This window comes from Carya illinoinensis, chromosome 15 (assembly GCF_018687715.1).
Source record: "Carya illinoinensis cultivar Pawnee chromosome 15, C.illinoinensisPawnee_v1, whole genome shotgun sequence".
Lineage (NCBI taxonomy): Eukaryota > Viridiplantae > Streptophyta > Magnoliopsida > Fagales > Juglandaceae > Carya > Carya illinoinensis.
In genome coordinates, this window is record NC_056766.1 from 6,695,864 (window position 1) to 6,711,318 (window position 15,455).

Sequence of the window (15,455 nt, forward strand, 5' to 3'; positions counted from 1 at the left end):
TTATATAATTTTGTTGATATCATTTTTAATGCTTTTTCTTTCTCTAAATTACATGCTTGAAAATAGTATAATCCGAATAAGAATAAGTTTCGATTGGTTATACAATAGAAATTATTTAATTTAATTTAATTATTATAATTATTTTAAATTTTTATGATAAAATTTAATAAATAGTTTAATTATTTTAAATTTTAAAATAATATTAATATAAAAAGTAATATTTTATTTAATTTAAATTTATTTGTGTGACGAAATGAGGGTTAAGTGGTATCGTGGACAAGGATAATAATATTACAGATTAAAGCGGTTAGGCTTAAAGGCTAAAGCCAAAAGCCTCCTCAAAAGCGACGACGTTTCCACTGCTCCGTCGTTCTCTTTCCTTGTCATTTTCGTCACCTTAGTCATCATCCAAAAGGAGAGAAAAAATGGAAAAATAATAATAAGAGTGAGAGAGAGTGTATGTGCGTCAGAAATCTCATCGAGTTTCATCTCTTGGAGACACAGAGATTGAGCTTCTGATAGAGAGAGAGAGAGAGAGAGAGAGAGAGAGAGAGAGAGAGAGAGAGAGACAGAGTGAAGCTTCGTCTTCTTTTGATTCCGTATATGTACGTGGGGGAGGACGACAATGAAGGGCGGGAGTCGGGACTGCATTTCCTGAATCCGAGAGATTCCCGTAAAAGCTGAGTCTCAGATCGACTGATTTATGCATTTGAGTTGAGTGTTTTCTTGCCGATTTCACTGTCAATTTGATCCCTATAAGGAAAAAATAAAAAAGGAACAAGAGAGAGAGGGAAAGAGAGAGATATGCTCGGCGGAGGCGAGGGAACGGCGGCGGGTGCGCCCCAGCAGCTGGAATGGAAATTCTCGCAAGTTTTTGGCGAACGGGCGGCCGGGGAAGAAGTTCAGGAAGGTTCGCTTTCCCAATTCCTGTTTTTAAAAATACCAATTTATTTTCATTTATTCTTATAATTTCTTTATGTGCAATTATTTCATCGAGTTACTAATCAATAGTTATATTACTTTTTGGTGAGCTAGACTTGTGCATTCATTGCTGAAGTTGTCATATGCGAGTTTGATAGATAGAGTGGGTTTTTAGTTTGAGGATTGGATTTAACAGTATGTTGTCATTGCATCCGAACAGCTTGTGGTTTAGCCTTGTATCCGTGGTGGGAAGTAATATAGTTTGGGTGAGAGTTATTATGTGCTCTTGTTTTTACTATGATGGGAAGATTAGCCGCTAAACGACCAAAATATCCATTCGCGTCACTAATTTGGTTGCTTATGGAAAAACCTACAAAAAAAACAAAAATTCGGTTGCTTATAGGAAGTCATTGTTGAAAGTTCATCGTTGCTAATTTGGTTTCTTATGGAATTGTGTTATTTTTCTTGGTCTTAATGGTTGGGTGTAATTGGTGTTACATTGTCAAACTTGCTGAGTGGCCTGGGTCTGTTAGTTATGCCCCAAAGTTTTTAGTTTCTTACATTCGCTAGAATTATTGAGTGTGAAGCTTGGTGATAGTGGATATTAGCTCAACAAGACGATTCATATGTTTTTTTAACCTATCTGTTACTCTGTTTCTTAAAAGCAATGGGACGCAGAATTAATTGGAATGGAAGTTCTTTTCTTTTCCTCAATAATGTATTATCTCTCATAAGGCTCTTTCACTTGATGACTTTGCTTGAGTTCGTTATTCTTATATTTCCTCATATGACTGTCATGTTTTAGTGTGTTACTGATTTGACCTGCTTGATTGGTGACTTTTCTATTTGCAGTTGATATAATTTCTGCTATTGAATTTGATAGAACTGGGAACCATTTAGCTACTGGAGATCGTGGGGGGCGGGTGGTTTTATTTGAGAGAATTGATACGAAGGATGTGAGTCCAGGAATTGCTTCTTTTTTTTTTTTTTCCCTTTTTTCTGTTGAATATTTTGTTTTGGAGTATTTTACCATATGCTTTTTTTTTTTTTTTTTCTTATGGCAATCTTATAATAGTCTATGATATATACATAAAATATGTAGCACGGTGGAAATCGCATGGATCTAGAGAGGATGGATTGTTCAATCAATAGGCATCCTGAGTTCCGCTATAAAACTGAGTTTCAGAGCCATGAACCTGAGGTATTGCTTCCACAGTATTCTTATGAATATTGTTCATTTATATATATATCTATTCCTCCTTACTAGAATGTGGATTTTATAATTAGTGTTTCCTTGTTTATCTTTCTATATTCAGTTCGACTATCTTAAGAGCTTGGAAATTGAGGAGAAAATCAACAAGATCAGATGGTGCCAGACAGCGAATGGCGCTCTGTTTCTTCTCTCCACCAATGATAAAACGATAAAATTTTGGAAGGTAGGAAAAGGCACTTTTGAAAATTTTGAACTTTTTGGTTCTAGATTAAAGGATCTTGATATGAATTGCAATAGTATATACTACCACTACTCCGCAAATCACAAATGCTCCTATATTTAATGTAGCACACATTTAGGGAATCTTTGCGTGCTTGTGTTGGGCTTTGGTCAAGTGAATATGAGTATCTAGGATTTTGGATTTTAGAAAACAGGGCTAATAATTCTCAGGTGCTGGATTTTATTTCTTGTTGGGTTTGTCTATTTGGTTGAGTGATGGATAAAGGCTAGGGATTCTATGTAGGATTTAAGGGATCTGATAGGGACCTTGTGGAAATTGGTTCGGTCTTGCTTAATGTGGTGTATTTGGAGAGAAATAAATGATCCGAGCTTGGAAAATTGGGAGAATCCGTTGGGAGAACTTAAGGCATTTTTCCTCAAAATCCTTTTATCTTTGGTTGTCCTGTATACTTGGGCTTTTGCTTATATTTTTGTATCTATCCCTGGTTTTTAGGACTTTCTTTTTCTTTTTCCTTTTGCTCTTTAGGCGTACCTGTGTCCTTGGTTTGCACCTTTTTTGAGTTTGAATAAAATCTTACTTATAAAAAGGTTTCTGATAAGATGAAGGAAAGGGCTTGATTTAGGGTTCTTTGGAGGTCATAAGCAGCTGAGATTGAATCTTCCTGTGTACATGGGCTTTGCCTCGTTGCATTCGATCAATAAAGTTTATTACTTAGAAAAAAAAAATTTTTGAATCTGCCCTCTGGTTGTGAACAGCAATCTTGAACAGCACCCGAGAAGGCAGAGGACTAAGAAATGCTTGCATACAAGCCTTCCATAAATCCATTATGTCCAGTTTTATTAATTAACTCTGGATTATTTGAGGATAAAGGTACACTTAACTAGACTCCTGGTCTGAACTTTTCCTAATAGAATCTGAACTCGACCTTTGACTAGTTAACAATTTCCTAATTGGATTGGATTAAAATCCACCCATTAACTTCGCAACCTATATGAGACTCACTCACATATTAATAATTTTTTTTTTTTTTTTTGATGAGTAATAAGAAAGTTTATTGATAAAAAGATAGGCTTAAGCCACATATTAATAAAATAAACGCCGGGCAAACAACTATGACCCACAACTAGCAATTACAGCATTAAAAAATTACTTTTGACACTAGATAAACTGAAATGTAAATCAAAATAAATACTACAGATCTAATTAATTACCATGGACACTCGTTGGATCAAAAAGATTTTTTGCTTGGTTTTTCCTTAGCTTTCAAAGAGGATGCTTTTGTGGATTGTGGCTTACTTGATCTCTTCTCATATTTTAATATTTCCAAATATATTCCGCTTGCATGGTTCTTATTTATGAATTCACTACTCTTGCTGCCCCCTTGAGTTTTGGTGTTGGAGAAATATTTTGTTAACTTTTTTCATGTCATTCGAATGAAAATAACTCACCAAATTACGAATCCAATCTTCCTTCCATATATTATTTGAGTATAAAGGCACACGTGCATATAATCTAGATCTCAACTTCCCCTACTTGGACAACAAAATGACTAGTAGATAAACCATGTTGGAGAAGATTATCCCGCACATAAAGTCTTTTTTTTTTTTTTTTTTTTTTTTTTTTATAAATAAATAATTTTATTGATCAAAGAATGTCAACGCCTGAATTACAACTCTGATGCCTCACCTAAGTGGGCACATTAGAGGCTAGAAAATCTCGAAAGGCCATGCCATTAAAATCTATAGCTATGACCCATCTACAAAGAGTTCTGAAAAATAAAAGTTTAAGCTTCTCTAATGATCTTTCCTGGTCTTCGAAAGTCTGCTCATTGCGCTCCTGCCACAAACTCCACAAGATGCAAATAGGGATCATCTTCCACATAGCTTTAATCGGTTGCCTACCTCTTATGCTTGGCCAACTGGCCAATGCTGCCTCAACCGTTTTTGGCATCACTTAGACCATTGCCGAACGAGTGAACACCTCATTCCATAAAGTCCTTGCTACATCACAATGTAACAGAAGATGATCTACCGACTCTCCCCCTCCTTTGCACATACAACACCAGTCTACGATAATGATCATTCTTTTCCTTAGATTATCAATGGTAAGAATCTTACCCAGGGATGCGGTCCAGACAAAGAATGAGGCTTTTGGAGGTGCCTTGTGAGTCCATATCTTTCTCCAAGGGAAATGAGAATTGGACTCTGGGTTGAGGGCCTTATAGAAAGACCTAACGGAAAAAATACATTTTCTTGCTGGCATCCACCACATGACATCTTTTTGCTGGCTGTTTAATCTTATGGAGTATATAAAATTGTAGAAATCTGCAATGCTACTTATCTCCGAATCCTATACTGCCCTACTGAAATTAATATTCCAAGTAATCCGTCCCCTAGACACCTCCATAGCATCCGCCACTGATAATTCCTTGCACTCGCCAATTGGAAGAGAGAGGGATACAAATCTTTTAAAGCCCTGCTGTCACACCACACTTCGCTCCAGAATTTAATCTTGGATCCTGTACCCACCTGGAGTTTAATAAAGCGGTTAAACACCTCCCAGCCTCTTCTAATGTTTTTCCACAATCCAACTCCATAAGCCCCTCTAACTTCTCTAGTGCACCAATCTCCTCATAAGCCGCCATATTTTTTTTCGATAACCAATTTCCATAGAGAGTCTGGTTCCCTGGAAAATCTCCATAACCATTTGCCTAATAATGCCCGATTGAATACCCTTAAGTTTCTAACCCCCAGCCCTCCCCCCGGAATAGAGCGACACACCTGTTTCCACTTAACCAAGTGAAACTTGAACTCATCCCCCAAAACCCCCCACAGAAAATCTCGTTGGAGCTTCTCAATACAGATTGCCACACTTGCTGGTATTGGAAATAGAGATAAGAAATAGGTGGGTAGGTTAGATAGTGTACTCTTTATCGAAGTGATTATCCCGCACATAAATTCTGTAACTTAAGTAACACTTGCCTATTCATAAAATAAAACTCTAGGTCCACAACTATTGTCCTTGAATGGCAATTACAAAATTATGAAAGTACTATTGACTATAGATAAAATGAAACTGTGTGCAATTGGTCATGCACCAAAAAGGCTGTTTGCTTGATTCTATTGGAGTGTTAGGCATCCGAGGAGGAGGCTTCATGTCTAAACAAGCAACAGATGTGGCATCCTTGTGCCATCTTTTGGGCTCAAAACATGGCTGGAACATTTCATGATACATTGTGTATGACTATTGGATCATCAAATTGTAACGAAGATGGTAATCATTTAGGTTGATAATATAACTTATAAAAAAAACATCATCTAGAAAGATATTTTTTTTTTTATAAGTAACATAATCTAGAAAGATATGAGACAAGAAAGTTTTCAGAAGAGATTTCCTTTAAGGTTATGATGCTATGGTTAGTTCCTGCTAGGTGAGGGCCCATGTAGAAATATAAGAACGCATGTATTGAGTATATAGAGCAACATTTTGCTGGATACTTTATGCCAAAAATCTCTGATTGGAGAGAAAATTGTCATTTTGTTATAAAATCTGAAAATATATCTAAGTACCTTTATTATCCAAAGGGAGGAAAAAGGAGTATAAAAGCTTCCTATTCTGTAAATAACTTCAACAAAGCTACCATTTAATAATGGACATTTTAATTATTCCTAATATCTCGTGGGACAACTAGGAGCCCTGCCTTTTGAGCGTCTCCCCTTTCCATTTCTCAAAGCATGGATATAATAGTGTGGTAAGAGCTTGCAGCACTAACTGGTACAACAACCTTGCTAGAATATTTCTCCTTGAAATGATTAACTATATTTAAAAAATGAATTGGAACTTCCTAGACCAGACTGATCATTGGCGTTTCTGCTGCTGTGATTTAATGTTGGGCAGGTCCAAGAGAAGAAGGTCAAGAAAGTATGTGACTTGAACGGTGATCTTTCAGGAGCTATAGGAAATGGCCCGGTTGTTTGTTCTAGTACATCAACAAGCTCCAAACCGTGCATGGAGAATGGAGGATGTAATGGGAACCCCTTCAGTTATTCAAGCAACAATACTTCACTCCCAGCTGGGGGTATCCCATCCTTGCGTCTGCCTGTGGTAGTTGTATTCAAGCTTATTAACTTATATTTCCTAGCACCATATGGTTTTGGAGTTAAGAAATAATATTGTTTACCCGCTATTGAGTATGCCATTATTGGCAGGCTCTAAGCATTGAACTGACATTAACTGAAATCTTTGTTAAAATTGTATATGTTTTGCCTCTTTAATACTTGGCACTGTTGTGACATTCAGGGAAACAGTAATGAGACAAGCCTTGCAGCTAAATGTCGAAGAATCTATGCTCATGCACATGATTATCATATCAATTCTATTTCAAATAACAGGTGCAATTTACTTATGGTAGAATACATTTTTTTTAACCTTGTCTTCTTAACTTCTTTTTTTATAGCATGATCTTTTATCTTGCATATTCATGACAACTTTTTTGGTTGTGTTCTTAAATTGAATATGCTTGCTTCAAATTTTGTGTGTTCCTCATCACTGCAACTTATACATTTGGATTAACTTTTTCCTAGCATGGCATGTGAAGCTGAGGGAAATATATCCATAAGACACTGTTTAGAAGAAAATGGGGATATCCCTAACTTGGCATCTTCTTCTATACCAATATGCATGGTGCTAGTGATGCCTGATTATTATCTCTGGAAATGGAGGGTATCCTTCAGCTATCATGTTCATGGAAGTAACTGATCACTTAGTATTCATTGTTTTTTTTTCTTTTGTAGTGATGGTGAAACTTTTATCTCAGCGGATGATTTGCGAATAAACCTTTGGAACTTAGAAATTAGTAATCAAAGTTTCAATATCGTTGATGTGAAGCCCGCAAATATGGAAGATCTGACCGGTAAAACTCATGGCATCCTGAATGGCTGTTACGTGATTGATTGGATCTTTTATCATTCCTAGTTTAGCTGTTGCCAAAGGATTTGGAAGTTAAAGAGAACAACCTATACAGTTAGACAAATCAGCATAGTTTCTGGTGTCTTCTTTGGTATTTAAAATTTTCCATCAGGTTGTGCCCCCCCTTTCTCTCTCTTAATTTTTCTCCTTTTCCAGGATGAAGTCTTCTCATCAACTATTTGTCTCTCAGCTGTTGTGTTGGATTTTGTATATGCTGGTTATGCAGTCAACATATTTCATTCATAGTTTATGCTAATGTGGTTGAAAGTGCTTTCTACAGCTAAATGTTTGGATCCATGTTGCTTGAATTTAAATGTGCAGAGGTGATAACGTCAGCAGAGTTTCACCCTACTCAATGTAATATGTTAGCATACAGTAGCTCTAGGGGCTCGATCCGTCTTATTGATATGCGGCAATCAGCTCTGTGTGATACTCATAGCAAATTGTAAGCTATCAATCAGTTTTTTGTTTGCTTACTGTCTTTATCTTTAAATTCATCTAAAGATTAAAGCATGAAAATATAAATAGGGGTGTTTGGTTGCAATGGCATTCTATTCCCTAATGGGTGAAGAAGGTTGAGGTTACAGATTCAATCCAGTATGGGTACATGAGTGGTGTTTACAATCGCATGAGAAAGTTTTTAGATAGTTTCACTATTTCACTTTTAGGTTTTTATAATGCTTTTTACTTGCCTACCTAGTTAGGGCATTAGAGTTGTAATACTGGCTTTGCCATCCTTTGATCAATATAATTTGTTTATTTATCCAAAAAAAATAATAATGTTTTTTACTGATACAGGTTTGAAGAACAGGAAGTGCCTGGTACAAGGTCTTTTTTCACCGAGATAATTGCGTCAATTTCAGATATTAAGTTTGCAAAAGATGGAAGATATATCCTTAGTCGAGACTACATGACTCTTAAGGTTTGTATTTTTATATTTCTTTGGTTACTATTTCCATGAATCATTTGAAGCTGCAATTTCATTGTCTTGAAAGATACTGCTGATAACTGGGTGTTTCTCCATTCGATCTGGTATATGTAAAAGAAGTTTATGGTGTAGTGTTGGCAGTATTTCATATTTCAAAAGACTATTCTTTTCTTTGCTTGGGAGAGAGGGGGATGAGGGTATAGTACTACAGAATTGGACTAGTGTTTGGGGATGGCCAATGTAGGATGTAACTGAAAATAAATATGAATGTGGATTATAGAAAAAAATTCTTACATTAGATATTTGAAAGTTTCTATGGAAGACACATTTCTTCTACTTATCTTAGTTACGTCAAACTGTGTTCTTAAATATCTTGGAAGTACTGAGCATGGCTATTGTTTTAGCCAATGGATTAGTTGATCAGTACAGTATATATACGGTGGATTATTTGTGGATGAATTATGATTTGAGCAACATCTGGTCTTGTTTGAATAAGAGAAAATTTGAAAGAAATTATTCTGATTAATATTGCAAAAGAAGTATGGTAATCCCTTCTTTTGCATTAAGATTAAATTTCTGATCCCTACTCTCCCATTTTGTCACTGGTACAACCTCCTTCCCTTTTCTTTTCCTCACATGGTTTTTTCTTGGCTTGCAGCTGTGGGATGTAAATATGGATAGCGGCCCAGTTGCAACTTTTCAGGTTCATGAATATTTAAGACCTAAGGTGACACATTCCTTTTCAAAGCCTCTATTCATACTTATGATGTAAAATAGATCTGATGCATTTATCATTGAACACAATTTATTTTATTTCTTTGCTTTGATCAGCTGTGTGATTTATATGAAAATGATTCTATCTTCGACAAATTTGAGTGCTGTCTAAGTGGAGATGGAATTCGTGTTGCAACAGGTTCCTACAGGTCTGCATAAAAAATATATTTGCATGGTCCTGTTTTACCACTATAATTAAAACCCTTGACTACTGATAACAAATAAAATAAAACCCTAAACCATAATCCCTGCACCTCAACATTTGATGGAGTATTTTCCTATGATTCCAGCAATATGTTTCGTGTGTTTGGTTGTTCTGGAGGGAGCACTGAAGCAACAACATTGGAGGCTAGCAAAAGCCCTATGAGGTATTTTCTGAAAATGTATATCTTGCTATTTAGGTATATAACAATGGGAATATCTGTATCTGCACTTCAAAGTAGTCTATCTGATTGAATGGTACCATTTAACAGAATGGTTTGAATTGTTTTCTCTTTGGAGAAGTTCTTTCATTAAATAGGCAAGACTGCCAGCTATACAAGGAAACTTAAGCTGTACATGCTAATCACATAGAGTGATCCTAGGGAGCTATATATGGTAAGCTAGCTAATTACATAGAGTGATCCTAGGGAGCTATACATGGTAAGCTAGATCTCCTCTCCTATTTAGGAGAGTAGATACAGCCTAGATTAATGAGTCAATTGCTGCTATTACTCAGTAGGAATTTATCTATTGACACGGCATAATTTATGGCCTTCTATTGACATTCCCCCTCAAATTGATGCGGATTATCCATAAGCATCAATTTGTTAGTAAGAAAATTATGCCGTTGCCGTGTGAGCCTTGGTGAAAATATTTGCCACTTGAAGATTGCTAGATACATGGGGAAGAGAGATGGTCTGAGCTTCAAACGCCTCATGGATGAGGTGGTAATCAACCTCGATATGTTTATCATGTTCATGGAAGATGGGATTAGCTGAAATGTGAGCACTAGTATTATCCGCATGAAGAGAAGTAGGACCGCATGGAGAAAAAACCTAGCTCAGCCAATAGCCCACGGAGCCAATGTATCTCGGTGCAAGCTTGGGATATAGCCCTATATTCGGACTCAGTAGAGGACTTAGAAACATGGTCCTGTTTTTTGCTTTTTCAAGAAATAAGAGCCTGGCCATCCCCAAACACTAGTCCAAAATTGTGCGGATAGTGGTCATTTTGGCTATTGGAGCAAAAGTCTCCTTGTAATTGACTCAATATTCTTCATTATTTCCAAGAGCTACTAAGCGGGCTTTATACCTGTCCAAACTACCATCAGACTCAACCTTAATACAATAGACCCACTTAGATCCAAGTGGAGTCACACCTGCAGGACAATCCACCACTTCCCAAGTCTTATTAGCTTCAAGAGCACATAGTTCCTCCTGCATGGCCTGCTGCCAGCATTTCTCTTTGACTGCCTGTGAGTAACCAGTAGGAATAGAAATAGAAGATATAGTGGCAGACAGTGCAGAAGTAGATGTACCTGCCATAACTGACGGGAATCCATAACGGTCAGGAGGACCAGTACCTTGGAGACCAAATGCTGAAAATGCACTCACAATTATTTCTTGCACCATCTTTCGAGTTAGAGAAGATGCTGGAGGCTGTAAAGCAACATCAGAAGTTGCAGCAGTAGCAGCAGGAATAGCAAGCTGTAACGCAACAGAAGTAACAGCAGCATGATAGGCCTTGTTGGAGCATGAAGGATGAATAGGACACTCCTTAATAATGTGCCCTGGCTGCTTGCAACAGAGTTTCTGAGGACAGTGAGGGGCAATATGGCCATATTTCTTACAACTATAGCACTCTGTGGCACTCATGTCACGACCCTTCCCCTTGCCATGAGCAGCATAGGCAACTGAGACAGTATTAGAATCAACACGAGCCTGTTCCATAATATTCTTAGTATTGAGACATTGTTCCTCACGCAAGAGTTCTCCAAAACAGGCCTCCAAAGTCGGAACAGGATCTCTATTTACTTGAGAGGCACGAACAGATTCTAAGTCAGGCCGCAATTTCATTAGAAATTGGTCTCTTTGGCTGGTTTTGTGTACGTGCTGTACTGCCGCCAATCCTTCTGTAGAGACCTTGGCTGTAACAAGGTCTGAATAATCATTCCACAAAATCTGAAAACTAGAATAGTAGTCTTGAACTGATAGATCCCCTTGGGTATAGTTAGCAATGGCCAACTCAAGCTGGAAGCGCCTAGCATTGTTGTCTTGGTTATAGACTTGCTTGAGATAATCCCACATAGCCTTTGCAGACCTATGAGGACGCAGAGAAAGAATCAGATGTGGCTCCATAGAACCAAGAATCCAGGACATGATTTGGTTATCTTTGGCAGCCCAAGCTGCCTTGTCAGCCGCAGAACCTTCTGCAGTAGATCCCCCTTCGCTGCTGCCATCTATATGGCCCGCAGCTCCTTACACCCTTAAGAAATGTCTCCAATTGAAACTCCCAAGCAGCATAATTTTTGCCAGTGAATCTGACACAAACATTATCTGACTTATCCATAATCACTGAGGCTATAACTGAGAGAGCTAGGACCGAGATTTCTTAGAGATTAGCTCTGATACCATAACATAATGGTTAGAATTGTTCTCTCTTCTGAGAAGGTCTTTCATTATATAGGCAAGACTGCCAGCTATACAAGGAAACTTAAGCTGTACATGCTAATCACATAGAGTGATCCTATGGAGCTATATATGGTAAGCTAGCTAATTACATAGAGTGATCCTAGGGAGCTATACATGGTAAGCTAGATCTCCTCTCCTATTTAGGAGAGTATATTCAACCTAGATTAATGAGTCAATTAAGCTATTACTCAGTAGGAATTTATCTATTGACACGGCATAATTTACGGCCTTCTATTGACACTATTGATTGTCAAAAAACGCTTCTTCTTCTTTCATGTCCTGTGTACTTGGGGTCGTGCCTACTCTTTTGATCAATAAAAATTTGTTTACTGATCAAAAAAAGAAAACATTTCTTCTTTCTTTTGTTTCCTTTACATGTGATTTTAATTTTTTCTTGCACTTCCAGGAGACAAGTTCAAACACCATCAAGGCCTTCTAAATCTCTGGGCACACTTCCCCGAGTTCTCAGGCGAGGAGGTATGCTCTTGCTCATGTGATAAGCTTTATACAGGTGTCTGCTGAAACGTTTTTGTTATCTTCCCTATCAATTCAATTACTTGTACGTCACTTATTTGTTATGCTCAACATGCTCGATTAACTATTCCACTAAGTTTCTCAGTTGAATTGATTTATGTTGAGTTTCAAGTTCTCATGATGGTGAGTTTTGAGTCTATTCGGTCGATATGTAATTTGTATGAGTTATGTAGTTCGTTTTAGGACCAATAGAACCCCCGGACACTTATCTGTTGGGCACTTTCCTTGCAGTGTTTGTTTGTAATCTTCTTGTGATTTTCTCTGCACATCAATTTTTCTTAAACTGCCACAGGAGCTGATGCCTCTGGAGTTGATGCGAATGGAAGTTCATTTGATTTCACTACAAAGTTGCTACACCTAGCATGGCACCCGACTGAGAACTCGCTTGCCTGTGCTGCTTCAAATAGCCTTTACATGTATTATGCCTAAAGATGGTACTGGAAGAAAGACTGTTTGCCAGACAAAGCTCTTCTGGTTGCTTTGGCAAATGCTGCTTTGCCTTGCTCCCCAACCAGTAATGTTGAAGCTGCACCCTTTTTTTCAGAATACCTGACCCTAATAACCCTTGCCTTTCTCCAACCCTAGGATTCCTATCTACAATGTGGAAATTTTCGAAGTAACTAACCTTTTGCTCCTGGCTAGCTTGGCTTTGCTGTTTCTCGATAGGCCGAAGAAAATGTGAGTTGCATTTCTGCAACGGAAACGAAGTGCGAGAAGATGCCCGTGCTTATAGGTTTCACATCGATGTGGGTCCTAAACTGAAGCTAGGAGATGGAAATAATATGGGGCATCGATTCTTATTTCAACCTGGGGGCTTCAACCTTGTATTATCTGAAATTAAAATTATAGGCTTCTGAAAATTTATCATGATTATTGCTGTCATATTTTCTAACCATTCTTTCTCCTCTTTCAGAATATGCTTGATTTGTTGTGATATTTGCCATATTGTAATAGTGACTTAGGATAGATCACCTCATCCGATGCAGTTTTCCAACCCAAGCATGTGGGGTTTGACAGATCTAGTTTTCTAAGGCCTTTACATTGTAAAATCAAGGGTTTCTTTTGTTTGGTATGGTTGGTTCTATCTTCATGCATTCATGTTTTTTAAATAAATGGTTGAAAAAACTTTTCATTGTTTTTCCCTCTTGGTTTCCATCTTTATTGAATTTCCTGGCTTGGAGCACTTGATGACTGTTGGTTCTTCTGTAATCGAAATGTGCCTAAAAGGCATAGTCCATAGAAACACATAATGAAGAACACAGAAACAAACAAGGAAATCATAAATATTCAGCCCATTAAACTCTCTGTCTAAAGAAAGAGTACTGAAGCAGGTTTTAGGCTTTTTCATTGTCCCTTAGATTTTATAAATCATTTCCTTTTAAAAAATTTTATAAAATCATTTCATTTCGAATGCACACACTGGACAAGAGGAGCTATCTTCCATGCGCTTATAATTTGAGAGTTACCCTATATCATTTCTAGTTTGTGAAGAGGTTTTTATTTATTTATTTATTATTATTATTATTATTTAATTTTTAAACATATAGCAGCAACCCACCACAATAAAGGAGCCTTTTAAAAAAAAAAAAAAAATTTATATAAGAAAATTCATGGTGAAGAACTTCCCTTTAAAGTGTTTTAATTTGCTAAATATTCTTCCAAATAAAGGAGTTAGATCAGTGTGTAACGGTGTTCATTTTTTTTTGTTCTGTTGATTACGCTTCACAATTCTAAAAAAGTACAAACAAAAAAGAAGAATAAGTTATGTTTCCCAAATTAGGTTTTGTTTGTTTTTGCAGATGAATTGAGATAAAAATTGAATAAAATATTATTATAATATATTTTTTTAGTATTATTATTATTTTGAGATTTGAAAAATATAAATTATTTATTTTATTTTGTGTTGAAATTTGAAAAAATTGTAAAGATTAGATGAGATGAATTGAGAAATTTTGTGAAACCAAAAGAGTAGGGCAGGTTTGGAAGACATAACTCAATTCAAAATTCTCACCTCATTGTTACAATATTTTCAAATTTTCACATAAAATATAATAAATAATTTATTTTTTCAAATTTCAATATAATTTTTTCAAATTTCAACATAATAATAATACTCAAAAATAATATTTTAAACTTTTATCTGAATTAAAAATTCTCATTTTACTTACCAAATTTGCCCTAATGTAGTTAGCAGAATGGACGGATTTCATGTCCTGTTCGGAGTAACGAATCAAGCATCTGCCTGCCTCATTAAGAACTTCGTTTGAATTATGTGACTGGCAAATTGTGAAGAAACGTGGTTAGTTTAGAAACGCTGATAACCCGTCCCAAGTTCATTGCCGCCCAATAAATATTGATGATTAAGGAGACTCGAGATAAGCCCCAAAATAATTCTTTCCATTTTTTCTCTTTGAATTTGAGAGTTTTAAGTGGAGAACGAGTGACAAATAGAATCGATTTCATATATATAGTACTCAAAATGTTCTATATTTTAAATTACATATATATATATATATATAAACCATCTAATTTAAGTAAAATGGAAAGTATTTAATCCTAAAATAGCTGGCTAATTCAATCACATCATTTAGATGTTGAAGGACGTGGCCGTTTCGAAGGCTAGAAAATTCATAAAAATGTCAATTTTATTGTCCACCACATATAATGAATAGGCAACTTCAGAAAAATGTTATTGGAAGCATAATTTTTCCATCCACCTTATTCCCAACCACTTTTTTGTCGAGTGAAAAGCAAATTCCTTACAAAAATTAATTGCTTATTTGCATGAATGATAGTAGATAATGAGAAATTGAAAAATGTTGTGGGTCTTATGTGTAAATAGGTGTTGAGTTGAAAAAAGTTATAGGTCTCATGTATAAGAAGGTTTTGAATTGAGATGAGTTTAGTTATTTGAGAGTTGTGTGTTTGGATGTTAGACTTAGTTTAAAATTAGACTGAATTGAGTTAATTTCAGTACACTTCAACAACCAAATGGAGCCTTAAGTAGCCAAACATCCCCTTAAGGTTTTGATTTGTTGTTATACCATTTATAAATCAGATAGTTGTAAGGGTATAACCGGTTCGGTTTGGTTTAGTCTGATTTTGAACAAAATATAAGACTGTACCAATTTTGTAATTTTTAAAACCGATTACTCATTAGTTACCCTCCTAAACCAGTATTTCGATTTTCAATCCAGTTCGGTC

The 15,455-nt window shown here is 36.3% G+C and overlaps 1 protein-coding gene across 5 annotated transcripts; it reads left to right on the top strand.

Moving 5' to 3' along the window:
• Positions 1–546: 546 nt before the first annotated feature.
• LOC122295975 (serine/threonine protein phosphatase 2A 55 kDa regulatory subunit B beta isoform-like) lies at positions 547–13,390 on the top strand. Of its 5 annotated transcripts, none has more exons than XM_043105268.1 (14): positions 547–910; positions 1,774–1,877; positions 2,024–2,122; positions 2,238–2,357; positions 6,273–6,482; positions 6,675–6,766; positions 7,169–7,287; positions 7,665–7,788; positions 8,142–8,265; positions 8,930–8,998; positions 9,103–9,194; positions 9,336–9,413; positions 12,124–12,194; positions 12,544–13,390. In XM_043105268.1, the coding sequence occupies exons 1-14, from the start codon at positions 805–807 to the stop codon at positions 12,678–12,680; spliced, it is 1,545 nt and encodes a 514-aa protein (XP_042961202.1). In that variant the 5' UTR covers positions 547–804; the 3' UTR covers positions 12,681–13,390. The 5 variants fall into 5 exon arrangements, with proteins under 5 accessions (XP_042961202.1, XP_042961203.1, XP_042961204.1 ...); XM_043105269.1 differs by having other exon boundaries at positions 6,273–6,479; XM_043105270.1 differs by having other exon boundaries at positions 1,805–1,877.
• The last annotated feature ends 2,065 nt before the right edge of the window (positions 13,391–15,455 follow it).

Coding starts and splice junctions, on each gene's coding strand:
- LOC122295975 (XM_043105268.1), top strand. CDS start 805: ATGCTCGGCGGAGGCGAGGGAACGGCGGCGGGTGCGCCCCAGCAGCTG. Junction 1,878..2,023: donor AGAGAATTGATACGAAGGAT/GTGAGTCCAGGA, acceptor TAAAATATGTAG/CACGGTGGAAATCGCATGGA. Junction 2,123..2,237: donor TTCAGAGCCATGAACCTGAG/GTATTGCTTCCA, acceptor TTCTATATTCAG/TTCGACTATCTTAAGAGCTT.